This window comes from Portunus trituberculatus, chromosome 25 (assembly GCF_017591435.1).
Source record: "Portunus trituberculatus isolate SZX2019 chromosome 25, ASM1759143v1, whole genome shotgun sequence".
NCBI classification, from domain to species: domain Eukaryota; kingdom Metazoa; phylum Arthropoda; class Malacostraca; order Decapoda; family Portunidae; genus Portunus; species Portunus trituberculatus.
In genome coordinates this window covers 11,635,957-11,660,764 of record NC_059279.1, presented here as the reverse complement: position 1 = coordinate 11,660,764, position 24,808 = coordinate 11,635,957, and the positions used below count along the sequence as shown (strand labels likewise).

Here is a 24,808-nt window from a genome sequence, read left to right as displayed (position 1 = left end):
CTGCTGCTGCTGCTGCTACTACTACTACTACTACTACTACTACTACTACTACTACTACTACCAGCACCTGCACAGTGACTATCAAGAGAGAGAGAGAGAGAGAGAGAGAGAGAGAGAGAGAGAGAGAGAGAGAGAGAGAGAGAGAGAGAGAGAAGGAACGACCCAGGCTGGCCTCCTAGACTTTCACTTTCTCCCTCCATTGCTTCTCCTCCTCTTCGTTCTCCTCGTCTATTTTCATATTTTGATCAATCTTCCTCTTTCACGATTCCATTTTCTTTACCTCTTTTTTTCATTACCCTAAAAACTTATTTCTTATGCATCTCCTCCTCCTCCTCCTCCTCCTCCTAGTCGATCTTACTTTCTCTCCTCCCCTCCTCTTCCTCCCTCCCTCCCTTTCTCCCTGTCTGGTCAAGGTTCAGGTACGCATGATATAAGAAAGGGAAAAGAGAGAGAGAGAGAGAGAGAGAGAGAGAGAGAGAGAGAGAGAGAGAGAGAGAGAGAGAGAGAGAGAGAGAGAGAATATGAAACAGAAAATGAATGACTGAATGAAGTTATTACGTCTCTCTCTCTCTCTCTCTCTCTCTCTCTCTCTCTCTCTCACCATTACACCACTCTGTTGGTTGGTTACTTGCTTCACCAATTGCTACACACACACACACACACACACACACACACACCGGTTCTGCAACTCCCACGCAACACACCCTCTGTCTCAATCTGCAACATCTGAAAAGTGGTGGTGATGATGGTGAAGGTGAGAGTGGTGATAATGATGTTAAAGTGTCACAAGATAACTAATGAATAAATCGGCAAACAAACAATCTCTCTCTCTCTCTATCAATGGTCTGGTCATTTCCCGATCCAGTAGGCGTGTTTATCTCATCTAACCAATGGCAACCCTGGATATCATTGACGTCACGAATACGAACTTCCTCATTGGTTTAGTAGCTTGTGACGTCACGCACGCCACTTCCTGATTGGTCCCTCCTAGATGACGTCACACTACAAAAGGTTATATATAGATGTTTACCAGCGTAGCTTCCTTTTATTATACGATTGGTGTCAATAACAACGTTTTTTTTTTTTCTTTTTTTTTTTGATGCGCAGATGAGCGTGACATCAAAATACACCTGCGCAATTACAACAATGACAACCATTACTACTACCAGTCCTTCCATACCATAAACAGCAACAACTAAGACAACGATAGCAGGGATATTAATGAGCTTTTAATGTTGTCTTAAATAAAAAAAAAAATAGCAACAACAGCAGCAACGGCAGCAGCAGCAAAAATGACAGCAGGTGCAGTGCAATGGTGTGTGTGTGTGTGTGTGTGTGTGTGTGTGTGTGTGTGTGTGTGTGTGTGTGTGTGTGTGTGTGTGTGTGTGTGTGTGTGCGCGCGCGCGCTCGCCCGCGAAGGTAGAGACAGAAAGGGAAAGGTGCTGGTACAGATAGAAAGAGAAAGGGAAAGGTAGGATAAACACAATTTCCATTCCCAGCACATAATTTTCCCTTCCCACCTTCCCTCCTCCGGCCTGACCTTGCTTCCCCTTCCCTCCCCTTCCATCCTCTCCCCCTCCCACTTCTCTGGAGCAGTGGGTCAAAGTGGGAGAGTGTGGGGGGAGAGGGGGGGCGAAAGGAAGTGAGAAGAACTCTCCACGTTGGAAGGAGAGGGACGAAGAGGAGGAGGAGAAGGAGGAGGAAGAAGAAAGTGTGTCAGTTTTAAGTGTGTGTTATTGGGATATAGAGGACGAAGGAGAGAAGAGAGGAAGAAGGGAAGACTATCTACCTTTCCCTCCTCCTCCTCCTCCTCCTAGTTATCCTTATCAAAACTGAATAAATAAAAACAAGGAGAGAGAGAGAGAGAGAGAGAGAGAGAGAGAGAGAGAGAGAGAGAGAAATGGAAGGAAGGAAGGAAGGGAAATGTGATCATCACTGGTGTTGTACTTTCACTTTCAATACTCACTGACCGTCTCCCTCTCTCCTTTCCTTCCTCCCTCCCTACCTACCTACCTCCTGCCAAGTCCCCTTCTCTCCTCTGTACCGACCTACCTCTATACTCTCTCTCTCTCTCTCTCTCTCTCTCTCTCTCTCTCTCTCTCTCTCTCTCTCTCGGCAAATGTCAAAGTCCCTATTAAGCAGTGACGTCACGATGAGGTAAAGGGATCTCACTCACTCACTCACTCACACACACACACACACACACACCTTGTTGTCCCGGTGTGTGGTGTGTGCCTGGTCTCAGGCCTATCCGAAGATCGGAAATAATGAGCTCTGAGCTCGTTCCGTAGGGTAACGTCTGGCTGTCTCGTCAGAGACTGCAGCAGAAAAAACAGTGAAACACACACACACACACACACACACACACACACACACACACACACACACACACACACACACACACACGATATTAAAATATAGATAAACAAACAAACACAAACAATGAAAATACTGATGATGATGATGATGAAGAGGAGGAGGAGGAGGAGGAGGAGGAGGAGGAGGTGAGAGAGAAGGGAAGAAAAGAGGAAAGTTGCACAATGATTTAAGGCCACACACATCGGTACATCCAGACAGACAGACAAAAAGACTGACAGACAAATGCCATTATGCAATACGCGCGCGCGCAGTCACGTACACACGACGAAGAATGACGTGTGCTAACTTCTTATGTAATGATGACGATACTGCACCTCTCTCTCTCTCTCTCGAGAGAGAGAGAGAGAGAGAGAGAGAGAGAGAGGAGAGAGAGCGATACGAAAGGGAGTCTAGACAGGTTTCCATTCTCTTCTAAATACAGGAATCAGTGAGCACCTCTCTCTCTCTCTCTCTCTCTCTCTCTCTCTCTCTCTCTCTCTCTCATGGGCCAATAGATCAGTTAAACACATCACCAGAGGGAGCGGTGAGTGCCAGCATTATGGGCAACCTTAAAGAAAGCGTCGTAATTAATGTTTATATGTAATAGCGAAACACGAGTCTTAATCGGACCAGTAAAAATACAAATCCAAAATTTTTCACACCACCTCGCGCCCACAATGCAGCCTTAAGAGGTAAGACAATCCATCAAGTGAAAATCAACTGAAGTTACTGGTGTTTTAAGTTTATCTTTATAATTACAGTGATACTTCAGCAAAGATTCTCCACTACGAATAAAACAAACAATGAATAAATCATCATAATAATGTCCATTTGAACCTACCTAACCATTCCCGTAGCGTACGAAAAATTAATTACTATATAAATAAAGCTTTTCAGAAAAAGCGTTTAAGAACATGGATCTCTGAAAGATAAGTGTCACTCCGACAACTGGGTAAACAAGCCCACACGCCCTCCCCTACGCACACGAACACACGTCCTCCCACATACGCAAATGCCCTCCTACACACACACACACACACACACACCTGGGTCGTTAGCGGTGGCCTCGGCGTGGGCGAGGTCGTGGGCGGGGTCGCTGGCGGCGGCGTGGGTGAGGAGGTTGAGCAGGAATCGGGCGGGGACGGAGGGCAGGCGTCGGATAAGGGAGTACACCACTACCACCTGCTCCGCCTCCGTCCACGCCTCCCACAGGCAGCCCAACCCCACCACCTGGTCCCTGAAGCGGGCACTCCCCAGCCCGCGCCCCATCCCTGTAACAAACAAAGGAAATACAAGTAAATACAACATAATGTAAGTAGATAGATGGCAGTACAAATGGATACAAAAGAATACTAGTAAATTAAAGTGACTACAAGATAATATAAGTGAATTTCAAACACCAACATACTTTAATAATAAGGCTTAAGTCACCTGCATTACAGTATGAGGTAAAGACACTAGTGACAGTATAAAAGGATGCTACAGTGCTAAGAAAATAATCTATCTACAGTGCTGGAAATCTGCAAGGAAGCTTGATGTAATATTGCAGAGAAAATTATCCAAAGCATTACAAAGGAATTAGTGAATACTAAGCACATTATTGGAGAAAATTAACTAAAATGCCAGATAAATCAGATACAGTACAATAGAAAATATCAGCAACATAAAAAAAGACGAATTAGTAACTGCACAACAGAAGCATTTACATTATTTATAAGAAACGCCAGCAATACGATCGAATTTATAGATTAGAGTTCGCAACTACGCATAGGTTTGTTGGAATGATGTCCTTATAGTGTACGTAGGACATGAAGACACACCAAATATAAGCATACGCATTTATGTAAATGAGAGGGAGAGCGGAGGAAGGGAAGGAGGAAAAAATACTAGGGGTCCCCGCGGCAGGAGGTCGAGGAACATGAGGATAGAGCGGGTGGGGGTCTGGGGAGCCTTGTGTGGGGCGAGGGGAGGGAGGTCACATGATACACGCATTTATCCTCTTTCCCTCCCGCTCATGCCCCCCAGGATGGCCCACGTGGCAAAACACAGCTCACTCATTATCATCGTCACCATCATCATCATCAGTAGTAGTAACAGCAGCAGCAGCAGCAGCAGCAGCAAGAGTAGTAGTAGTAGTAGTAGTAGTAGTAGTAGTAGTAGTAGTAGTAGTAGTAGTAGTAGTAGTAGTAGTAGATTGGTTTTTCTTATTAGGCACTGCAACATCAAGGGTCATCTGGCGCCAGTAGTAGTAGTAGTAGTAGTAGTAGTAGTAGTAGTAGTAGTAGTAGTAGTAGTAGTAGTAGTAGTAGTAGTAGTAGTATCATCATCAGCAGCAGCAATCACTTTAAATACTGTCTACATAGTTTCTCCTCATATATATATATATATATATATATATATATATATATATATATATATATATATATATATATATATATATATATATATATATGCAGGTTTTGTTAAAGTCGGTAACTGCATTGTTGATTTTATAGGAAGTCTTTTCAATACTTCTTGCTAGTGAGCGAGTGTTCTCGTCAAGGAATCGTAATAGATTATATATATATATATATATATATATATATATATATATATATATATATATATATATATATATATATATATATATATAGAGAGAGAGAGAGAGAGAGAGAGAGAGAGAGAGAGAGAGAGAGAGAGAGAGAGAGAGAGAGAGAGAGAGAGAGAGAATTTAAGGAAACATTATTGTCTACAATGAGAGAAATTACATTTATATCATTATTACAAAAACATTAGTCTGCATATTTTGGTGATCATCAGTGTTATGTATCATAACTTTGTAATTAACTTATTAACAATTCACTTCACCTGTCTCTTAAATGATAAAATTAAGGACGCAACTCTGTAACAATGACTTCATTGTCAAAAAAATGGCTCTTAGAAAAGTCAGAATCTAATACCAGGATAAAAAGAAATCCACATTTGTTTCTGTACAAATTAAATTAATAACTTTCTCAAAACAATGCAAAATTTTTTCTATATATATGAAAAATATCCATTGAATAAATAAAGTGCCTTTTCATAGCCAATATGGTAAATATCTCTCATAAAAGAAAAAAAATGTATAATTCTATAAACTATCAACCTTATCATGAAAATAGGAATAATTACACTTTTTAAGTTAACAAGCACACAGTTAAAGGCAACACTGTCTATTACTGCCATTATGTGGTGAATGTAGAGGGTGATCAGGACAGTCTGGATAATGTCCCTCATGTCGACACAAATTATATACTTTATTTGGTGGAAATCTAGAAGCAAAGCATGCCCCTTAATGCAATTAAAGTCAATGAGCAAATAAAGTAATACCTGTGTCTCTGCAGTGCGAAGGATAGAGAAAATGGGATCTTTCTATTGATGAAAATCGAACCTACCCTCCCACACACTCACCATCCATGAGTGAGTCCACTAATAGTGGCATATGTGAAGATTATACAATTTATACACATGATTACTTAAGTGAGTTTTATAATCCATGACTGTAACAGAAACAAATTACTTTATAATGTTAAGGACAGCAGGGACAAGCAGCTGATCATCTATCTATCCAATGTGTGAATCATAACAATGCAGCAAAAGTGTCAACTCAACTGCATAATTTTCAGGCATGTTATTGACTCTAACATTTATTTCATCCACCTTACTGATGCAGGAGGTGACTCTCATTCCACTGACTGTTAAACTCTGAACTCTGCCTCTTTCTCTTTTCTTCTTCCTTCTTAAATTTTTCAAGAGTAATGATCAAGAAACATCTGTAACCAAGTTGTGTTGTATAAAGCATATAAGCTCTCTTATCTATTTAGAATTGGTTGACTTTGTCCAACTCTTTAATACAGTAAAAAATAATGATCATTTCATGAAATATGAATAGTATGATGAATAGCTGCCAAAAGTTCTCTAGCCAGGTTATTAAAAGTTAAGTCTTTGAGGAGTCTTTAAGTATTAGATGTTGATATGTAATGAGTTTCCCTCTGGTTGGAAGTACTCGTACAGATAGAATATACAAATAATTTACACAATGTTTATTGCTATGAAAAGGAAAAAGTACTAATTGTATAATTATATATTTCAGATCATCTAAAAAGATCTTTAAAATTGGATGCCTACAAAGATGGTGTGCTGTGATGGCTAACCACAAATGAGTGACTAATAAGTATACCAGACCATGGTATGGAAATAAAACACCTGTTCAAAAACAAGAATGATCATTATCGCTATTCAAAAACAGAAATCTTGTTGTGCAGATGTCAGCAATTGCTCACATTCCACTTTCAAGTCATGGGCCTGGAAACTGATTAGATTTGTTTCCTTTCAAACAGTAGGCATGTTCATAGAGGAGTGAATAGGTACAGATGTAAACAAAGGACTTGTGACCTTGGCCTTATGGCAAGAAAGGAAAGGAAAGCTAACAATCATGGTTTCATGTGTGTGTGTGTGTGTGTGTGTGTGTGTGTGTGTGTGTGTGTGTGTGTGTGTGTGTGTGTGTGTGTGTGTGTGTGTGTGTGTGTATTCACCGAGTTGTATTCACCTAGTTGTAATTTTACAGGGCCTGGGTATCATACTCATGTGGCCCCGTCTCCATATCTACACACATCCAACTTTCCTTTAAAACTATGCACACTCCTCGCTGACACCACCTCCTCACTCAAACCATTCCACACCTCCACACATCTTTGTGGGAAACTATATTTCTTCACATCCTTCAAGCATATTCCTTCTATCTTATATTTCTTCATATTCCCTTGGCTATCTTTTTACTATGCGATCTCGTAGTTCTATTTATGTTTTCCTCTCTCAACATCATTTGCTCATTATCCACTTCATCCAGTCCATTCAACAGTTTATAAACCTGTATTAAATCTCCTCTTTCTCTTCTTTGTTCCAAGGTAAGCAAATTCATTTCTTTTAATCTCTCCTCATAGGTCATTTCTGCCAATTCCGGAACCATTTTTGTTGCCATTCTCTGCAATCTCTCCAACTTCCTTATATGCTTCTTTTTATAAGGGTGTGTGTGTGTGTTTCACTGTTTGATCTGCTGCAGTCTCTGACGAGACAGCCAGACGTTACTCACGGAACGAGCTCAGAGCTCATTATTTCCGATCTTCGGATAGGCCTGAGACCAGGCACACACCACACACCGGGACAACAAGGTCACAACTCCTCGATTTACATCCCGTACCTACTCACTGCTAGGTGAACAGGGGCTACACGTGAAAGGAGACACACCCAAATATCTCCACCCGGCCGGGAATCAACCCCGTCCTCTGGCTTGTGAAGCCAGCGCTCTAACCACTGAGCTACCGGGTGTGTGTGTGTGTATTCACCTAGTTGTATTCACCTAGTTGTAATTTTACAGGGCCTGGGTATCATACTGTGTGGCCCCGTCTCCATATCTACACACATCCAACTTTCCTTTAAAACTATGCACACCCTCGCTGACACCACCTCCTCACTCAAACCATTCCACACCTCCACACATCTTTGTGGGAAACTATATTTTTCACATCCTTCAAGCATATTCCTTGGCTATCTTTTTACTATGCGATCTTGTAGTTCTACTTAAGTTTTCCTCTCTCAACATCATTTGCTCATTATCCACTTCATCCAGTCCATTCAACAGTTTATAAACCTGTATTAAATCTCCTCTTTCTCTTCTTTGTTCCAAGGTAGGCAAATTCATTTCTTTTAATCTCTCCTCATAGGTCATTTCTGCCAATTCCGGAACCATTTTTGTTGCCATTCTCTGCAATCTCTCCAACTTCCTTATATGCTTCTTTTTATAAGGGGACCAAACCACTCCAGCATATTCCAATCTTGGTCTAATTACCATACTAATTAATTTCTTCATCATATCTTTATCCATATAATGGAAGGCTAATCCAATATTTTTTATCAAATTATACGTTTCTCCAAACATCTTATCAATATGAGCCTCAAACTGCCCATGGTCTTGTATTATCACTCCCAAATCCTTTTCCTTTTCCACCTTTTTCAACACTACTTCTTCACCCATCTGTGTGTGTGTGTGTGTGTGTGTGTGTGTGTGTGTGTGTGTGTGTGTGTGTGTGTGTGTGTGTGTGTGTGTGTGTGTGTGTGTGTGTGTGTGTGTGCACACACACGTGTGTGTTTCAGCAAACTATGTGTGTATGTATGTATGTGTGTGTATATATATATATATATATATATATATATATATATATATATATATATATATATATATATATATATATATATATATATATATATATATATATACAATTTGCATCAATAAAGAGACACAACATTACATAAGTTACAGTTTCATGTAACACTAATGAAAGTAGTTATTGTACATCTGTGAATGGGAATCCAGATCCTGGTGCATAAATAATCATGTTTCACACCTGACAATGCTTCAAGGCAAACAACATAATGACAAACAACATATGGCATTCTGGCACTGGTGGAGCAGTATTTGAATTGGCCTAATTTTTCCTTTAAATGTCACTTGTCAGATGCAACCTTAATTGATGCTCCTTTATGTGTGTGACAACAGCTGTCGCCAGTGATTGTGTGACTGGAATGGCAGTGTGCAGCTTACTTCATTCACATAATCCACTTCTCTAAAACTTCATCTATTCCTTGAATTCATTCACTTCACTATGTGCACAATGGCTTGCTGTATGCACAAAAAGAAACAATAAAGCTGATCACTATAGATAACATCTTGACAATGCAATGGGCTATAACAATATAGGTCACTACACCAGAGAGACCAAGTAGGAGAATATCAATCTCCAATGTTAATTATATCATTATTGACACTAAAAATAAAAATAACACTTTCTATGAAAAAGACCTAGGCAATTTATTTCCCATAGAAGTGTGTATTTTGTAAGCTCATTATAAATCATAGTGTTTACTTCAAATAACTAACAAATATTATAAACCATAGTGTTTACTTCAAATAATTAACATAAATATTACAAATCATAGTGTTTACTTCAAATAACTAACATAAATATGTACATAACGTTATAAAAAATCAAACTACAGTGGAGACTTAATACTTAAACTTAATTAATTCCAAATGGCTGTTTGAGTATCAAAAAGTTTGACTATCGATACCTATAAATCAGGCAATTCATTCTAATCTTAACAAAACCTCAAGTTTATAAAAATTTCAATTTAATTTTCTTTATATAATTTTGACTTGTACATACTGTAAGTGAAGGCTGGTGATGGATAATGTAGAAGAGGGGAGAAGGGTGGGGAGGAGGAGGAAGGTCGTCAGAGGATGAGTCACCATCCATGAAAACGTCTGGTGTGACTCCTGTGAACCCACTACTGGAGGGCTATGGCTCATTAACACTTGCATTCTCAATAGATTCCTCATTTTTATCACTAATAAACCTCTTTGGTGCCATTACAAGTTTCTAAATGAAAAACTACCGACAGAATGCAGAATGTTGCTTTTCTGAAAACTGCACAAGGACAAGGGATACACACCGGTATCCGGTAAACCGGAATACCAATATTTTGCTATGGTATTACCAATAATACTAGTATCAGAAAGGGATAATGGCAGCAGGGGGAGGGAGAGGCCAGAGCTTTGTTTACAACCATGTGTGCAGCCATTCGATTACCCTATATATGTTCACCATAATAAACCTTAGGTGACACAACATCCAGCTTTAGAATGAAAATGAGGATAGAGAAAGTAGGAGAGAACAGAGAAGGGGCTACTGTCAGTTGCCTCAGATAGCTATGTATGTTTTAGTATGAAAAGAAGATGAGGTTTAGTAGAAGAGAGGTGGTGCTCTACAGATTGAAAATTAGATCCAAGACCTCGAATGTTGCAGCAGTTAGTGAAGAAAAAGTCAAGGGAGGTGTCAAGACATTTTGGGTTGTCACTGAGAGAGCAGTCTGACCTGGAGATATTTTTGGCCCCCTCCCCAAAAGAGGACTCAAGAGGCTGGATTTCGAGTCACTATTTTTCATTTTGAATTCTAGGTGAAGGGTGTGTGTGTGGTAAGTGCATGTAGGTTTGTGTGAAGAAGGAGAGTTGTCTTTAGAGGTCAGGCTGTGACTGCCCCCTTGAGTTGTGAAACACAAAGGGAAATGTTCAGCTAGTGCTATTAGACCTTGCTGGGAGTATATTATTGTTTTGGTAGGTGTCTATACCTCCTCCACCAATGGAGATAGGAAACAGGTAGTGTGAAATGATACAAACAAAGTTGTTCCTAGAGGTTAATCAACATGTCTAGAAGACTCACCAACACTAACAACTGTGAACATGACCAGCTGGTAATTAAATGCATACAATAAATAAAGATTGCATGAGAACTGTGGGATTACCTGAGGATTACATTGTCAAGGTAACACTTTCAACAGTGAAAGTTCCTCCTATGAACTTACATATCATTTCCACAAACAATGCTTTCAGCAGACTTAAAACCTTAAAAGTTTTCAAAAGTTACCTATCATTAATTACAATCCCTAATGATTCCCATTATCCTTAAATCTTCTTAAATATTTGACAGGTTAGTTAGATGCTAAGTACATATGTACACATCTGCCAAACACCATTGCTATTATCATTACTAATATCACATTAATTTTCATATACAACAGAAATAATTTCAGAATGCATCATGATTAAGAACAGGAAATATCAACACTCATCTGAAAATCTAAATCTGTCAAATTATAGGCAAAGGACTTACTTCCATCAAGCAAACTCAATAAATTAAGACAAAAAAAGGTTCAAGAAAAGTCATCAATTGACACATAATGCAAGTCTATAGTATGTATTGTGAAGTATGTTGGAGACAGAATATGGTGCAAATATACTGTACTGTAAAGGCAGCCAATGTCAGAAGACAAAGTGCACAGAGGGTGACCAGGACTTGTGATGCAATATGAGAGGTTAGAGTCAGTGTGGATGAACCAACATTGCTGGTGCTGGTGGTCATCTATGTCAACTCCTTTCACAATACAGTTTTTAGGACATTTCTTTTCTCTATAGTTAAACTGAAATTATAGCTTTGTTTTAATTCCACAAATTTATGAGATTTCACAAGTAATGCTATACATTCCTTTGACTCCAAGCACCTATAAACAGTGTGTCATCATAATGACATTTTTTATGCCACTTACAACAACAATATAAGTTTAGTTTAGGCATTTCTTGATGACATGAACATTTGTTTTTTGTTACCTTCAATCTATTTTTCTCTTACAACACCAAGAGCTTTTGAGCTGCACTTCTATAGGTCAGCAGGATTCACACTGAGGCAGACCTAGAGCCACTAATCTGTCTTACTGTTTTTTGTCCATCTTGATGTCTCTTACATAACAAATGAGCAATCAAATTCTTTGATATCCCAGACTGACATCCATGACAAAGGAAATAGTACCAGAACAAGAAAAGACATCACATACACATAAACTCATGGGAGAAAACCATTCTTACTGTAGATTTGAGAGAGGTAAGTATATACAATTATATCTATAAAGTTCCTTTCATCAGTTATTACCAGTTTTTATTTGGCAACTGATTCACTTATACTTTAAAAATAAGACTATCCATACTATGTAGTAAGAGACAACAAACTACCGTAAGAAGTATTATGATATGTGGTGTCTAGGTACCATAATCCATTGTTCATGGTGAAGTGGCACGGACACTGCAGCAAGAATTAATTGATTTTCTAAAAATGTGTTTATTAAGTTTAATTAAGCAGACCTATCAAGTTTTTATGTTTTTTGCATCTTACATAAATTCAATGATTTTCAAGTCTTAAGGCATAAGTTGAAAATACTATGCTTTTTCTCCACATGCGATATGTTTTTTTTTTATGTTTTTTCAAACAATTTGAAATAGATTTCTCTTTTAAGTGTTACATATATTAACAAAATTGGTGTTGTGATACTTGGCAATGCCATTAAGAGGGCATACATCCATGGCCTGAACACCATGACTCTTTGTTACTACAAATCTTCCAACACAGATAATAACTCCACGCTGTAAAGGTTTGTTTTCTTTTGAGAGAGCCGAACGGTCAAAATTATCCAAGGACAAACTTGCCCATCTGGACTTCAAGCCCCTGCCTTATGAATAAATCTACAACCTTGTGAAACATTATCAAGGATACCCCTACTTATTCATACGCAGAGTTGGGCAAAACTGATGAGAAATTACAACTGTACAGATATAGTATAACCACAATCTCAAACATTAACTTCAGCAAAAGAAAATTTGCAAACTTCTCTCTCTCTCTCTCTCTCTCTCTCTCTCTCAACTGTCAGAGCACTCTTTATCTCTCTCTCTCTCTCTCTCTCTCTCTCTCTCTCTCTCTCTCTCTCTCTCTCAATTGCCAGAGCACTCTCTTTCTCTCTTTGACCATTGTATCATTATCATATTTAATGATCTCAATACTCACTGCGCCACCTACCGATGGCTATTCGTATCTTTAAAAAATTGTTGCATTTCAAGGCCTAAATTGTATGAAATTTTTCATCATATATAAAAAATTGTATGTTGGGACGATCATATCTCAAGGTATTACTATATATATATATATATATATATATATATATATATATATATATATATATATATATATATATATATATATATATATATATATATATATATATATACAGTAATACTTCAAGATACAAAAGCCTCACATATGATTTTTTTTATATACAACAAAAAGTTTCATATAATTTATGCCTTGAAATATGAAGATATTTGTAAGATATGAATAGCCATCGGTAGGTGGCGCAGCGATCGCTCAATACCATAATCCTTCCTGGAGCCTACTCGGCATGTGGGGGGGAAACGGGCCGCTCCCTTGTCTCATAGCAACACACACATACATACACATGAACGCACACACAGGTGCCTTTATACCTTTATTAATAGAACAAACAAACAAGAGTCAAAATCCCACTTGTGAATTATATTCAAAAATAAAATAAATACGAACTGCAGCACTGACGCGTTCGGTTTCGGTGATTGGCGGATTTAGGTATCTTAATAACCTAAGTTATTCAGCCTCCCAAATTTCCGAAACTTTGGAATTTCCTAATGACAAACCTCCAAAATTAAGGACAAGTGATCACATAATATAAACAATACGTCCAATAAGTGCCGTCACCAGCCACTAAAACAAGAAGAAGAAATGGACTGCTTCACTGTGGATTTTCCCAAAGCTAAAATCATTATTAAAAGGAAGGAGATTTCAATCCATAGACAATATTAAGAAGAACACAATGATCCAGCTAATTTTCTATGGTACCAATAGATTAGCGTACCATGAAAATCCAACGTTGTTTTTATTTACATAGTTGTAAATTTGTGGTGAGTGCTCCAGCAAATTTGTAATGAGTGGTGAAACAATAGTGTCTTGCAGACTCCTTGCTTCTTATGTTTTTGTGTTCGATGGTTGGGTATATGGTGAATGTGTTCTTGTATGAGAATGACTATTTTTTTCTTAGAAATTTCCTTTAAATATTAGGGTGCGTCTTCCAAGATGCAGCGTCTTGCAAGATAAAATATATATATATATATATATATATATATATATATATATATATATATATATATATATATATATATATATATATATATATATATATATATATATATATATATATATATATATATATATATATATATATATATATATATATATATATATATATATATATATATATATATATATATATATATATATATATATATATATATATACAAGGCTTGTCTGGAAAGTATCCATTCATTTACAATTTCAAGAAATGTGTCTATCCTAGGACAATGGTGCCCAACTCTCCTTCAAAGTAGTCTTTTCAGACAACACACACTTCTCCCAGCGTCCCTTCCATGTTTCAAAACATTTTGCAAAGTCTTCTTTCTGGATCTTCATCAGCTGGCTTGTCACATTCATTTTAATTTTATCTATGAACTGAAATCCTTCCTTTCAAAGGTGATTTTAGCTTTGGGAAAATCCAATGAGCTGAGCAATGGAATATATTGCCAAAAATCCCTACACAACATGTGAAGAATGAGCAAATGCATTATCATGATGAAGGATCCAGCCTCCACTAACCCACACCTGCAGAAGTGTCCCACAGGGATTTTTGACAAAACATTCCATCACCCAGCACATTGAGCCCCCTAAAGCCCAGATCTGGCTCCTTATGATTTCTGGATTTTCCCAAAGCTAAAATCATTATTAAAAGGAAGGAGATTTCAATCCACAGACAATATTAAGAAGAATGCAATGACCCAGCTGATTTTTTATGGTACCAATAAATTATCGTACCATGAAAATCAACATTTTCTCTTGTTTATCATCTTCAGAAAATGGCCTTGAGAAGGCAAATTACAATTTTTTTTTTTCTCTAAAATTTGTGTGGGTTTATTTCCTAATGTATTTTGAAAAATCACCAAATCACTTACCATCATCATCATTTCCAGAGAGAGAGAGAGAGAGAGAGAGAGAGAGAGAGAGAGAGAGAGAGAGAGAGAGAGAGAGAGAGAGAGAGCTGCCTCTCAGTCAGCCCAGATACAGCATTGGGAGCCGTTTTCTGTTGCTCAGAGTGAAGAAGTTAAGAGCTACCTTCCCACTGCTCAGGATGGCAACAATCAGGCAGGATTTACCTTCACTGCGAACGTGAACCTAACTAAACTCATGTCTTTGCCATTATCTTCACATACATTTTGTTTAAATACTGTGGAGACTCAATATTCAAATGTATGAATACGTAGTCAAACTTTTCAATACTCAAACACAAAAGTTTGACTTACCCGTGGGTAATACTAAAAAAAAAAAACCTGATAGCCAAACATCCACACACGTGGTTGTATACAAAGGCTCCCTGGCCTCTCCCTTTCCCCTCCGCCAGTTGTGCTGCCACGGTTGTCAGAATAACATTCTCATGCATTGAGTCTGTAGTTTTTCATTTATAAACTTACATTAATACCAAAGTTTATTAGTGGTGAAAATATCTGGTAATTGTACACATGGTTGTAAACAAAGCTCTGTCCTTTCCTTCCCCCCCACTGCCATTGTCCCGTTCTGACACTGGCATTACTGGTAATACCAAAACAAAATACCAGTATTCTGGTATTCTGGGTACCAGTTCACATCCCTAGTCCTGCCACAGTCTTGAGAAAAACAACATTCTTCTGAGTTCTGCCAGTACTTTTTTTCATGTAGAAACTTATAATGGCACCAAAGAAGCTTATAACTGATGAAAATAAGGAATCTAGTAAGAATGCAAGTGTTAATGAACAATAACCCTCCACTACTGGGGAAAAGTTCCAAAGATGTTTTCATGGATGGTGACTTGTACTCCAATGACCTCCCTCCTCCTCCCCACCCTTCTCCCCTCCTTGTCTATGTTATCCCTCACCAACCTTCACTTATGGTAAGTATAAATCAAAATAAAAATAAAAATTACATTGAAATTTTTACAAAAATGAGGTTTTGTTAAGATTAGAACAAATTACCTGATTTATAGATATTGATAGTCACACTTTTTGATACTCGAACAGCCATTTGGAACTAATTAAGTTCAAGCATTGAGTCTCCACTGTATCTATTATTATCTTTTTTGTAAACTAATTGACTCTAGAAACATAAAAATATATAGGTTATTGTTTAAATAGCCTATTTCACAAAAATTGTGATTGGAACAACACCCAGGGTGAAATCCACAAAACTTGTCAGTAGCATATCGTTAACAACAAAGCTTTAGCGAACAAACAGGTCTGAGAAACAACATTATCTTCCGCTGCCAGCTTCAATCACACATCTCCATCTCCCAAGTTTTCTATTAGAATTCTACTTAGCTAACAATTAGTTGCATGTATCTTTACAAATCTTTAAGGGAACCAGCACTTCAAGTGGGCTTTTTTTTTTATTATTTTGTTGCCGTTGGCTGGTTTCCTTCCTGCATTAAAAAAAAAAAAAGTCTTTATGGTTTGATAAATAAGCATTTATGCAGAGCTATAGGTAAACCACGCTCTGGAGTCACTTTGGGTGTGGACGCTGCAGTAAATCCCCGGCTCGCCACTATGCCAAATCACCCCCAACACACATCACTTCGTGTCATTCATCACCTATTTACTAATTATTCTTATGTTTTATTTCCCATTAAATACTTTTTAGATTCAATAAGGGTTTGTAGTGTTATGAATGCACTGTAGTATTGTAATATAGATAATAACAATTAGTATACATACATAAATAGCACGACACGTGGCAACGCTATTTTGCGGGGTTGTCAGGTAGGTCTGGGAAGGCAGGCAGGTCAGGGATTAAGGTGGGTCAGGGTCATTCATTCATCACCTGGCCACCCACCCAGCAAGATGGAAGGAAGCGTCATGAATCGTGGTGGACCAATACACAGCCGAGAGAAAGAACTTATATACAACGTATATAACTACTTCTTAGAACCTTGACTTATACCTCAGTGGTGGTGTGGAAAATAAGTCGAAAGCAGAATAGGTATGTTATATTATTTAGAAAGTTTTTTTGGGAGTTTTCTTTACCCTTTTCTACAAAATTATGCAGAGAGAGAGAGAGAGAGAGAGAGAGAGAGAGAGAGAGAGAGAGAGAGAGAGAGAGAGAGAGAGAGAGAGAGGCGATCTCTAATCCTTTTTAATTGCCCTAGTACTGGGAGATATTTGGCAACGCTGTAGCTGGGAAGTCCCCTTTTCCGACCCCACCCAAAGTGACTCCAGAGCGTGGTTTGACTATAGTGGACTGTCCTCTCCCAGAGCCTTCACAGTTGAAGGAGGAGGCAATTCTCTCCCATGTTAAGGCTACACTATACAGCCATCTGTGCTTTTGTTTAGAATTACAGTGGTACCTTGAGATAAGAGCTACCGAAGATATGAGTTTTTTGAGATATGAGCTATAACTTCATCCACTTTTTGTTTTGAGATATGAACGAATTTTTGAGATATGGGTCATGCTTGGGGATGTTTCTGCAGGTTGGTGGCTAAGCGCATCGGCCCAGCCTCAGTGGAGCTAATATCATTGTGGTTCCTCCAGACCTCGTTCACTGTGATTGTTCTTTCATCCTTTTTTGTTTAAAGTAAGAGTAGTTTTATACAGTAAACGTTTACAAGTGAATGATGCTTACATCCCTCCCTCCCTCCCTCCCTCCCTCTCTCTCTCCCTCCCTCCCTCCCTCCCTCCCTCCTCCTCCTCCTCCTCCTCCTCCTCCTCCTCCTCCTCCTCCTCCTCCTCCTCCTCCTCCTCCTCCTCCTCCTCCTCCTCCTCCTCCTCCTCCTCCATTGCCATTCACTACCATTACCTGAAAATGTCTGTCTCTCAGGTAAGAAAATTAAATAAACTTTTGCTTTTATTTCATATACAGTAGAGACTTAATACTTGAACTTAATTCAACACGAACAACAATTACAAAATCACTGTTCAAGTATCAAAAAGTTTGACTATCAATACCTATAAATCAGGTAATTCGTTCTAATCTTAGCAAAACCTAAAGTTTATAAAGTTTCAATGTATTTTTTTTTTTTTTAATTCTGATTTGTACATATCGTAAGTGAAGGCTGGTGATGGATGACTTAAAAGAGGAGGGGAGAAGGGTGGGAGGAGGAGGGATGTCATAAGGACCAGTCACCATACATGAAAACGTCTTTGTAACTTTTCTCCTGGTGTGATTCCTGTGAATTCACTAGTAGAGGACTGTGGCTCACTAACACTTGCACTCTCACCAGATTCCTTATTTTCATCGCTAATAAGCCTCTTTGGTGCCATCGTAAGTTTCAAAATGAAAAACTACCAACAGAATGCAGAAGAATGTTGTTTTTCTCAAGACTGGCACAGGACTAGGGATGCGCACCAGCATCCAGTATACAGGATTACCAGTATTAGCGGTAATACGGTATCAGAATGGGACAGTAGTGGCTGTGAGAAGGAAGAGCTTTTGTATACGACCAAATGTGCAGCCGTTTGATTACCAGATATTTTCACCATTAATAAGCCTTTGGTGTTAATGCAAGTTTATAAATGGAAAACTACAGACAGAATGCAGAAGAATGTTATTCTGATGACCACAGCAGCACAAATGGTGGAGGGAGGGGAGGGGGAGGCCAGAGAGCCTTTGTTTACAACCACAAGTGTGGATGTTCAACCATCAAGTATTCTTTTGAGTACAGGCAACCCCCGCTTAACGAAAGGGTTACGTTCCTAAAAAACCCTTCGTTAAGCAAAACTTCGTTAAGCGAATCGATTATAACAAGTTTAACCCCTGATTTGAACTTCCATTGAGAGTAAGCAAAGCGAGAGTGCATCATAGTACAGTAAAAGGTTTAATGAAAGTAAATATTATGAAGTTTAACATTTAGGTAGTTTAATTTAAGTCATTATAATGTACACTAATGTATGTATGTACGTAACTTTATAATGTTGATGATCTTAACTTTATGAAGGGAGGGAGAGTGAAACGGGAAATACACTAACCAGCAACCTGTGGAATGTAAACAAAGTGCGCATCATGGTACCGCATACAAAACATATGTACCACATTTCCACAAGGCTTTCCATTTTATTCATTGTAGAGTCACGAGTTCAGGTGGTTCTTTTAGCTTTCAAGGAAGATGAGGTCTCACCAGCCTTCTTAATAGAGTCTGCTGACTTGAAAATAGTAGACAGTAGATGGAGTCAAGATGGTGGCAAGCAATGTTATTAGTTTTCTGGCCTCTCTTGTCTGTGAATAATACCCAGCTTCACTTCAAGAGTGACACTTCCTGGTCTTCTTAGGAACGTTAGGCCACATTGCAGGGCGTTTTGGTGGTAAGTTGAACTAGGGAAGATGAGCTGCTGGTGACGCTGTTATGTTTTGACTGGGAAGTGAGTGGTGCGTGTGATCTTGATCTTGATCTTGATGTTACAGGTGACACAGAATTTCTTCTGAGTTAGGCCTTTGTATCGGCAATGCCTGTGTTGTCCACGAGAGGCTTGATCTTGATCTTTATTCTACAGGTGTCTCAGGATTTCTCCTGAGACAGGCCTTAGTACCAGCAGCTCCTGGTGTATTCAAAAGCTGTCAGCTTGCATGATACGGTGAGGCTTTCAAATTTGGAAAAAAACTACCTGGATAAAACTTCGTTAAAGTGAGTTTGGTGTTCGTTAAACGAGCAGATAGTAGTAAAACGAAACCTTCGTTGTAGCGAAATTTCGTTGTGTGAACTTTCGTTAAACGGGGGTTGCCTGTATTAAATCAAACTTTTGCATTCGAATATTAAAAAGTTTGACTATACAAATGTTCGAGTATTGAGTCTCCACTGTATTTTTATGCACTGATAAAGTAGGCATGTGTACGTAACTGGAAAAGGCTTAACAAATTTCTCCTATCTCCACCTACCTATTCCACCAACGCATATCACTGAGAGGGGGAAGAACGTAAATATACCTGTGGCAGCGGCAATGCGGCCTCTCTCTCTCTCTCTCTCTCTCTCTTTCTTACTTAAAACTTCATTTATTCCATGAATAATGAATACAGGGTTGTCCCTTTTGTGATTATTAGACCAGCCACTCTTCTATGGGTGGCTATACTTGTACACTTTAACTGATTGATAGTTGCAAGTGAGGAGTGGGATGCGGTAGAGCAACATTCAGTGGAACGCACCCTCCGAGATAAAAATACTTTATAAGAGTAGTTTATCTATTCACATTCTCTTTTGTTATGTTTTATTATATTTCTATACAATAATTACTATTTATAAATACATGTTTCTACTTAAAAATAAGTATAAGAAAATTTGGATGCTCTTTTTGGAGAGGCTGGAATGGATTAATGGCATTTCTTTACATTTCAATAGGAAAAAATTTTTTGAGAAACGAGTTTTTTGAGATACAAGCTCCTTCACAGAACGAATTAAACTTGTATCTCAAGGCACCACTGTACAAGTAGACTAACTCTCGATTTACGCGTGTTTGATTTATGCATTTTTGTTATAACGCGACCAAAAAAATATTATAATTAATTTAATTTGTGCAATCGGTTTGCTTATACGCGATTTGACCCAACCGTATTTTCAAACTGAGCGCCAGACACAATTTCAAACTGCGCACCAGAGAGCTCCGCTGTTGGCTGATAGGTGGGAGCTCTGCTCTTCTCATGCTTCATTTGCAGTCTGCCAGCACTGAGTATAGACAGAATCTCTTCAATCTGCCTATAATTCACCAAGATGGCCCCAAAACATCCTTCATCTTCTTCTGCATGTGGGGTTATTTTTGATAAATGGATTTTTGATAAAATGGTAAAGCTCAGAGAAAGATGGTGACTGACTGTGGTGTGAGTGGGGAAAGCAGTGACGCAGTGAGTGTTGTGTTTACGTATTCTTTGTTTTGTTGTTTTATCCTATTATTTTTTGCTTTCTCTTATTATTTCTTGCTTTTCCCTTTATTTTAAATACACTTCTAGTATTTAGAATGGTAAATAATAAAAAACATGTTAATTTAGCCAAATAAATAGAGTATTTTGTACAAATTTTTTTGACCACATCCCGCATTCCCCCTATTATCTATTGTTTCTTATGAGAATTACATGTTTGTTTTACGCGAATTTTGATATACACGATGCCTCTTGGAACGCATCTATCGCGTAAATCAAGAGTTACCTGCACTTTTTTCCTGACTCACTAAGTCTATTAATATATCACGCTCTACATCAGTAATAAAGCTGGTTCTCTTCATAAAATTTTCTATGTTGCATGTGGTGGAACGGTACGGCAGTGTGGTCTAGACTGCATGACTCAATCAGCTGATGTGATGGTAAACAACATACTGCTACGAGGGGAAGTCAAAAAGTTCTGCAATTTGAGTATTTATTTCAAAGGAATGAAAGTTACAGCCACATCATTTTTCGATCTAATTACCCTTGACTTGAATACACTTGCTCCACTTGTCTCGAAGACTCTGGATTCCTGCTAGCCAGAAGGACTTCAACTGCTCCTCCAACCACGTCGTCACAGCCTCCTTTACCTCATGATCATCGTGGAACCTCCGCCCCCGCAACGAGGACTTGAGCTGGCGGAACAGAAAGTAGTCACTGGGGCCAGGTCAGGACTGTAGGGTGGATGATTTAGCTGCTCAAAGCCGCAGTCCCTCAGAGCAGCCTGGGCACGCCGGGCCTTATGGACCGGAGCGTTGTCGTGGAGAAGAAGGACACCGAGGGTCAACTTGCCCCTTCTCTTCTGACGGATAGAGTCCCTCAAGTGACCGAGTACTCCGGCGTAGTACTCCCCTGTGATCGTAGATCCGCGGGCAGGAAGTCCACCAGCAGCACTCCCTCGGCGTCCCAGAAGATGGTGGCCATGATCTTGCCAGCTGATGGTTGGGTCCGAAATTTGAGTGGTGTAGGGGATCCCTTGTGTTTCCAAGTCATGCTCTCGAGCTTTGTCTCCGGGTCCCAGTGGTGAACCCACGTTTCATCACCTGTCACGACCCTCGACTCAAATCCCGCTGGGTCTGCATTGTACAGAGTCAGTAGCTCCTCCGAACTTGTGCGGCGCTGAAGGCGATCATGCGGAGAAAGTTTTCGGGGCACCCAACGAGCAGAAACTTTGCTCATGCCCAGGTGATGATGAATAATGGTACAAACGCTTCCATGAGAAATTCCAGTCTCCAACGAAATTTCTTCCACCTTCACTCGCCGATTTTCCATGATCATTGCCTCTACACGATCAACCATGTCTTCAGAGGTCGCCTCGGAGGGGCGTCCCACACGGGGGTCATCTTCAAGAGACTCACGGCCATGACGAAATTCCTTGTGCCAGCGGGTGACTGTTGCATACGAAGGGGCAGTGTCGTTGTACACCGCAACCAGCCTGTCGTGGATCTCCTTTGCGTTCTTCCCCTCTTTTGTCAAGAACTTGATCACTGCACGGTATTCGATCTTGTCCATTGTTGACGTCTACTGCCATCTGCATCCACTGGTCACTCCCTTAAGACTGAGCAGGGAGCAAAGGAGCGGAGCGGTTCTGTTTGTGAACTTGTCAGAACCTAACCTAACCAGACACAACAGGACACGAGTGGGTGAGCTAAATAACATACCGAATTGCAGAACTTTCTGACCGCCCCTCGTACCAACCACCACCAAATTATACTCATGGTATATATCATTAGGAGCCGCCATGGTGCAGTGGAACTATGTGTGCTTTGAGGTCCGAGGGGTCTCCAAATGCATCGGTTCGAATCCTGTCCGCTGTCTGAGTGTAGGTTGGGCTTCCTCACTCGGGGCAACAGTTTCCTAGCGGGTGGGCTTTGAGATAGGAGGTACCCCAAAAAGTATCCCCTTTAGCCAGTAAATTCCCATGAAAAACCCACATGGTATAAAAAAAAAAAAGCACTTATAATAAATGTATGAATAAGGGTTAATGTTCCTGGCATATAAAACCAAATGACAAATCACATTGAATTAATAATTTTCAAAATTCCCAAATAAGAAAGATGCGCAGGTGGAAACGTGTATTTTTATTAGTGATTTATTTTCCAGCATGGCATGAAATGTTAAATTTCCAACAGGTCACACTTGGGGATAGATACAAAAACCTGGCTTAGGAGTAATATCAAACCACCTACAGCATCAAGACAGTCTGTGACATTTTCCCACCACTTTATACCATCGTATGATATGTACATAGGTATACTATGGGTTTTGTGATGGTGTGGAAGGAAATAGTAAAATAATTTGAGATATACCTATACTGAACCATTACATATCTTTTCCTTAGCCTTTTTTTATATTTCTTTTATGACATGGAGAGCCACCATATTTATGTTTGCTGCAAAAATATACAACTTGCAAAGTTGTCCAAAGAATGTAAAATTAATAATCAAAAGTCTCATCAACTCTCCTCCTTTGACTGACTGTCTTCAATCTCTTTCTCACCGCTGCAATGTTGCATCTGTTTCTATCTTTTATCACTATTTTCATGCTATATGCTTTACTGATCTTGCTGACTGCATGCCTCCCCTCCTCTTGCAGCCTCACTGCACAAGACTTTCTTCCTGTCATCCCTATTCTGTCCAACTCTTTAATAGAAGAGTTAACCAGTATTCGCAATCATTCATACCTTTCTCTGGTAAACTCTGGAACTCCCTGCCTGCTTCTGTATTTCCATCTTCCTATAACTTGACTTCTTTCAAGAGTGAGGTTTTGAGACATTTCTCCTTGTTTTTTTGGAATTAACATTTGAAGTGGGCCTTTCTTACTTTAAGTTTTTGTTGCCCTTAATTCGCTTCCCTCTTACATAAAAAAAAGAAAAAAATTATCCTCAGCTACAAAAGTTAAACATTACTAATGACACATATAAACAAAAGCAAACACATACTTAGCTAAGAGATAAATAGATAAATAAATAAAAACAGGACGAATTACAGCACAAGGACACCGAGCACCAGACACTTGGCATGTATCCTCAGCATATAAAACTACCCTCGCAAGACCTTGACTTTAACACCAGTACTCACTCAACATCAGGTGCTAGAAGAGACCAAAGGATTACACTCATGCTCCCTCAAAGTGTAATTACTGCCAGCTACACCAATACAGCATCGTTGATTTAGATGGAGAGGCCACATTCAAAGAAATGTGGCCAGGAGTGAGGGGAGAAGTCACACTCGGGTATCTTGGCCAGGGATGGGGGGGAAGGGCCACACTCCGGTATCGTGGCCAGGGGTGAGGGGGGAGGCCACACGGTCACACTCGAATACCGTTGCCAAGGGAAGAAGAAGGGCCACACTCAAATATCGTGGCCAGGGATGGAGGAGAGGCCACACACAGGTATCGTTCCCATTCACTGGCCTTGAGTACTGCTCCAGTTTCCTTCCCGACGCTCACTAGACACACACACACATTTCCATACACCTCCAGACCTGTACTCACCTTTCTCTTCAGAATTCAGATCATTCGTGGCGATGTAGCCTTGAAAAGTCACTTAAATATACAATAAAGAATGTTGTGGTCCAGCCCCTCTCCACCGACTGTACGCCGGCGGTCTCCTAAAATGTTGTAAACATGGTTTTCATATTTGATATAATGAGGTTATATTCATTATAGGCAAAACATTTAATATTTTTAAAATTTTACATTAATATATCTGCTCATTTCAACTCTTTACTTTGTAAAGAAAATGAAAGTGAAGGCGTGGAAACAGTGGTTGCAACAGTATTGGAACATGCGAGGGAGGGGAATGAATGGAGCAATGACGTCATGTGGGTGTTATTCATAACAAACCCGCCTCACCCGCCCACGCCCGGCCTCCACCCCCGCCACCCACGAAACCCTTCTTCTTAATTTACAAACTAGAGGATAACAGAAGGAAGAAAAATAAGGGTAGAAAATATAAACAAAATGTTGAACATACTTGGTAACTATG

The 24,808-nt window shown here is 39.3% G+C and overlaps 1 protein-coding gene across 4 annotated transcripts in view; it reads right to left on the bottom strand.

Moving 5' to 3' along the window:
- The window catches only part of LOC123508941 (protein Smaug homolog 1-like), a 56,565-nt gene extending 32,123 nt beyond the window's left edge, over nt 1–24,442 (bottom strand). For 3 of the 4 annotated variants that reach the window (XM_045262975.1, XM_045262977.1, XM_045262978.1), the window contains exons 1-2: nt 23,901–24,287; nt 3,405–3,629 (exon numbers count right to left, since the gene is read on the bottom strand). In XM_045262975.1, the coding sequence (XP_045118910.1) occupies nt 3,405–3,629; nt 23,901–23,907 (232 nt within the window). In that variant the 5' untranslated portion in view covers nt 23,908–24,287. Of the gene's footprint in view, nt 1–3,404; nt 3,630–23,900; nt 24,288–24,315 lie in introns of those variants that run through there. The other variant, XM_045262976.1, reaches the window with a different exon arrangement.
- Nucleotides 24,443–24,808: the final 366 nt, after the last annotated feature.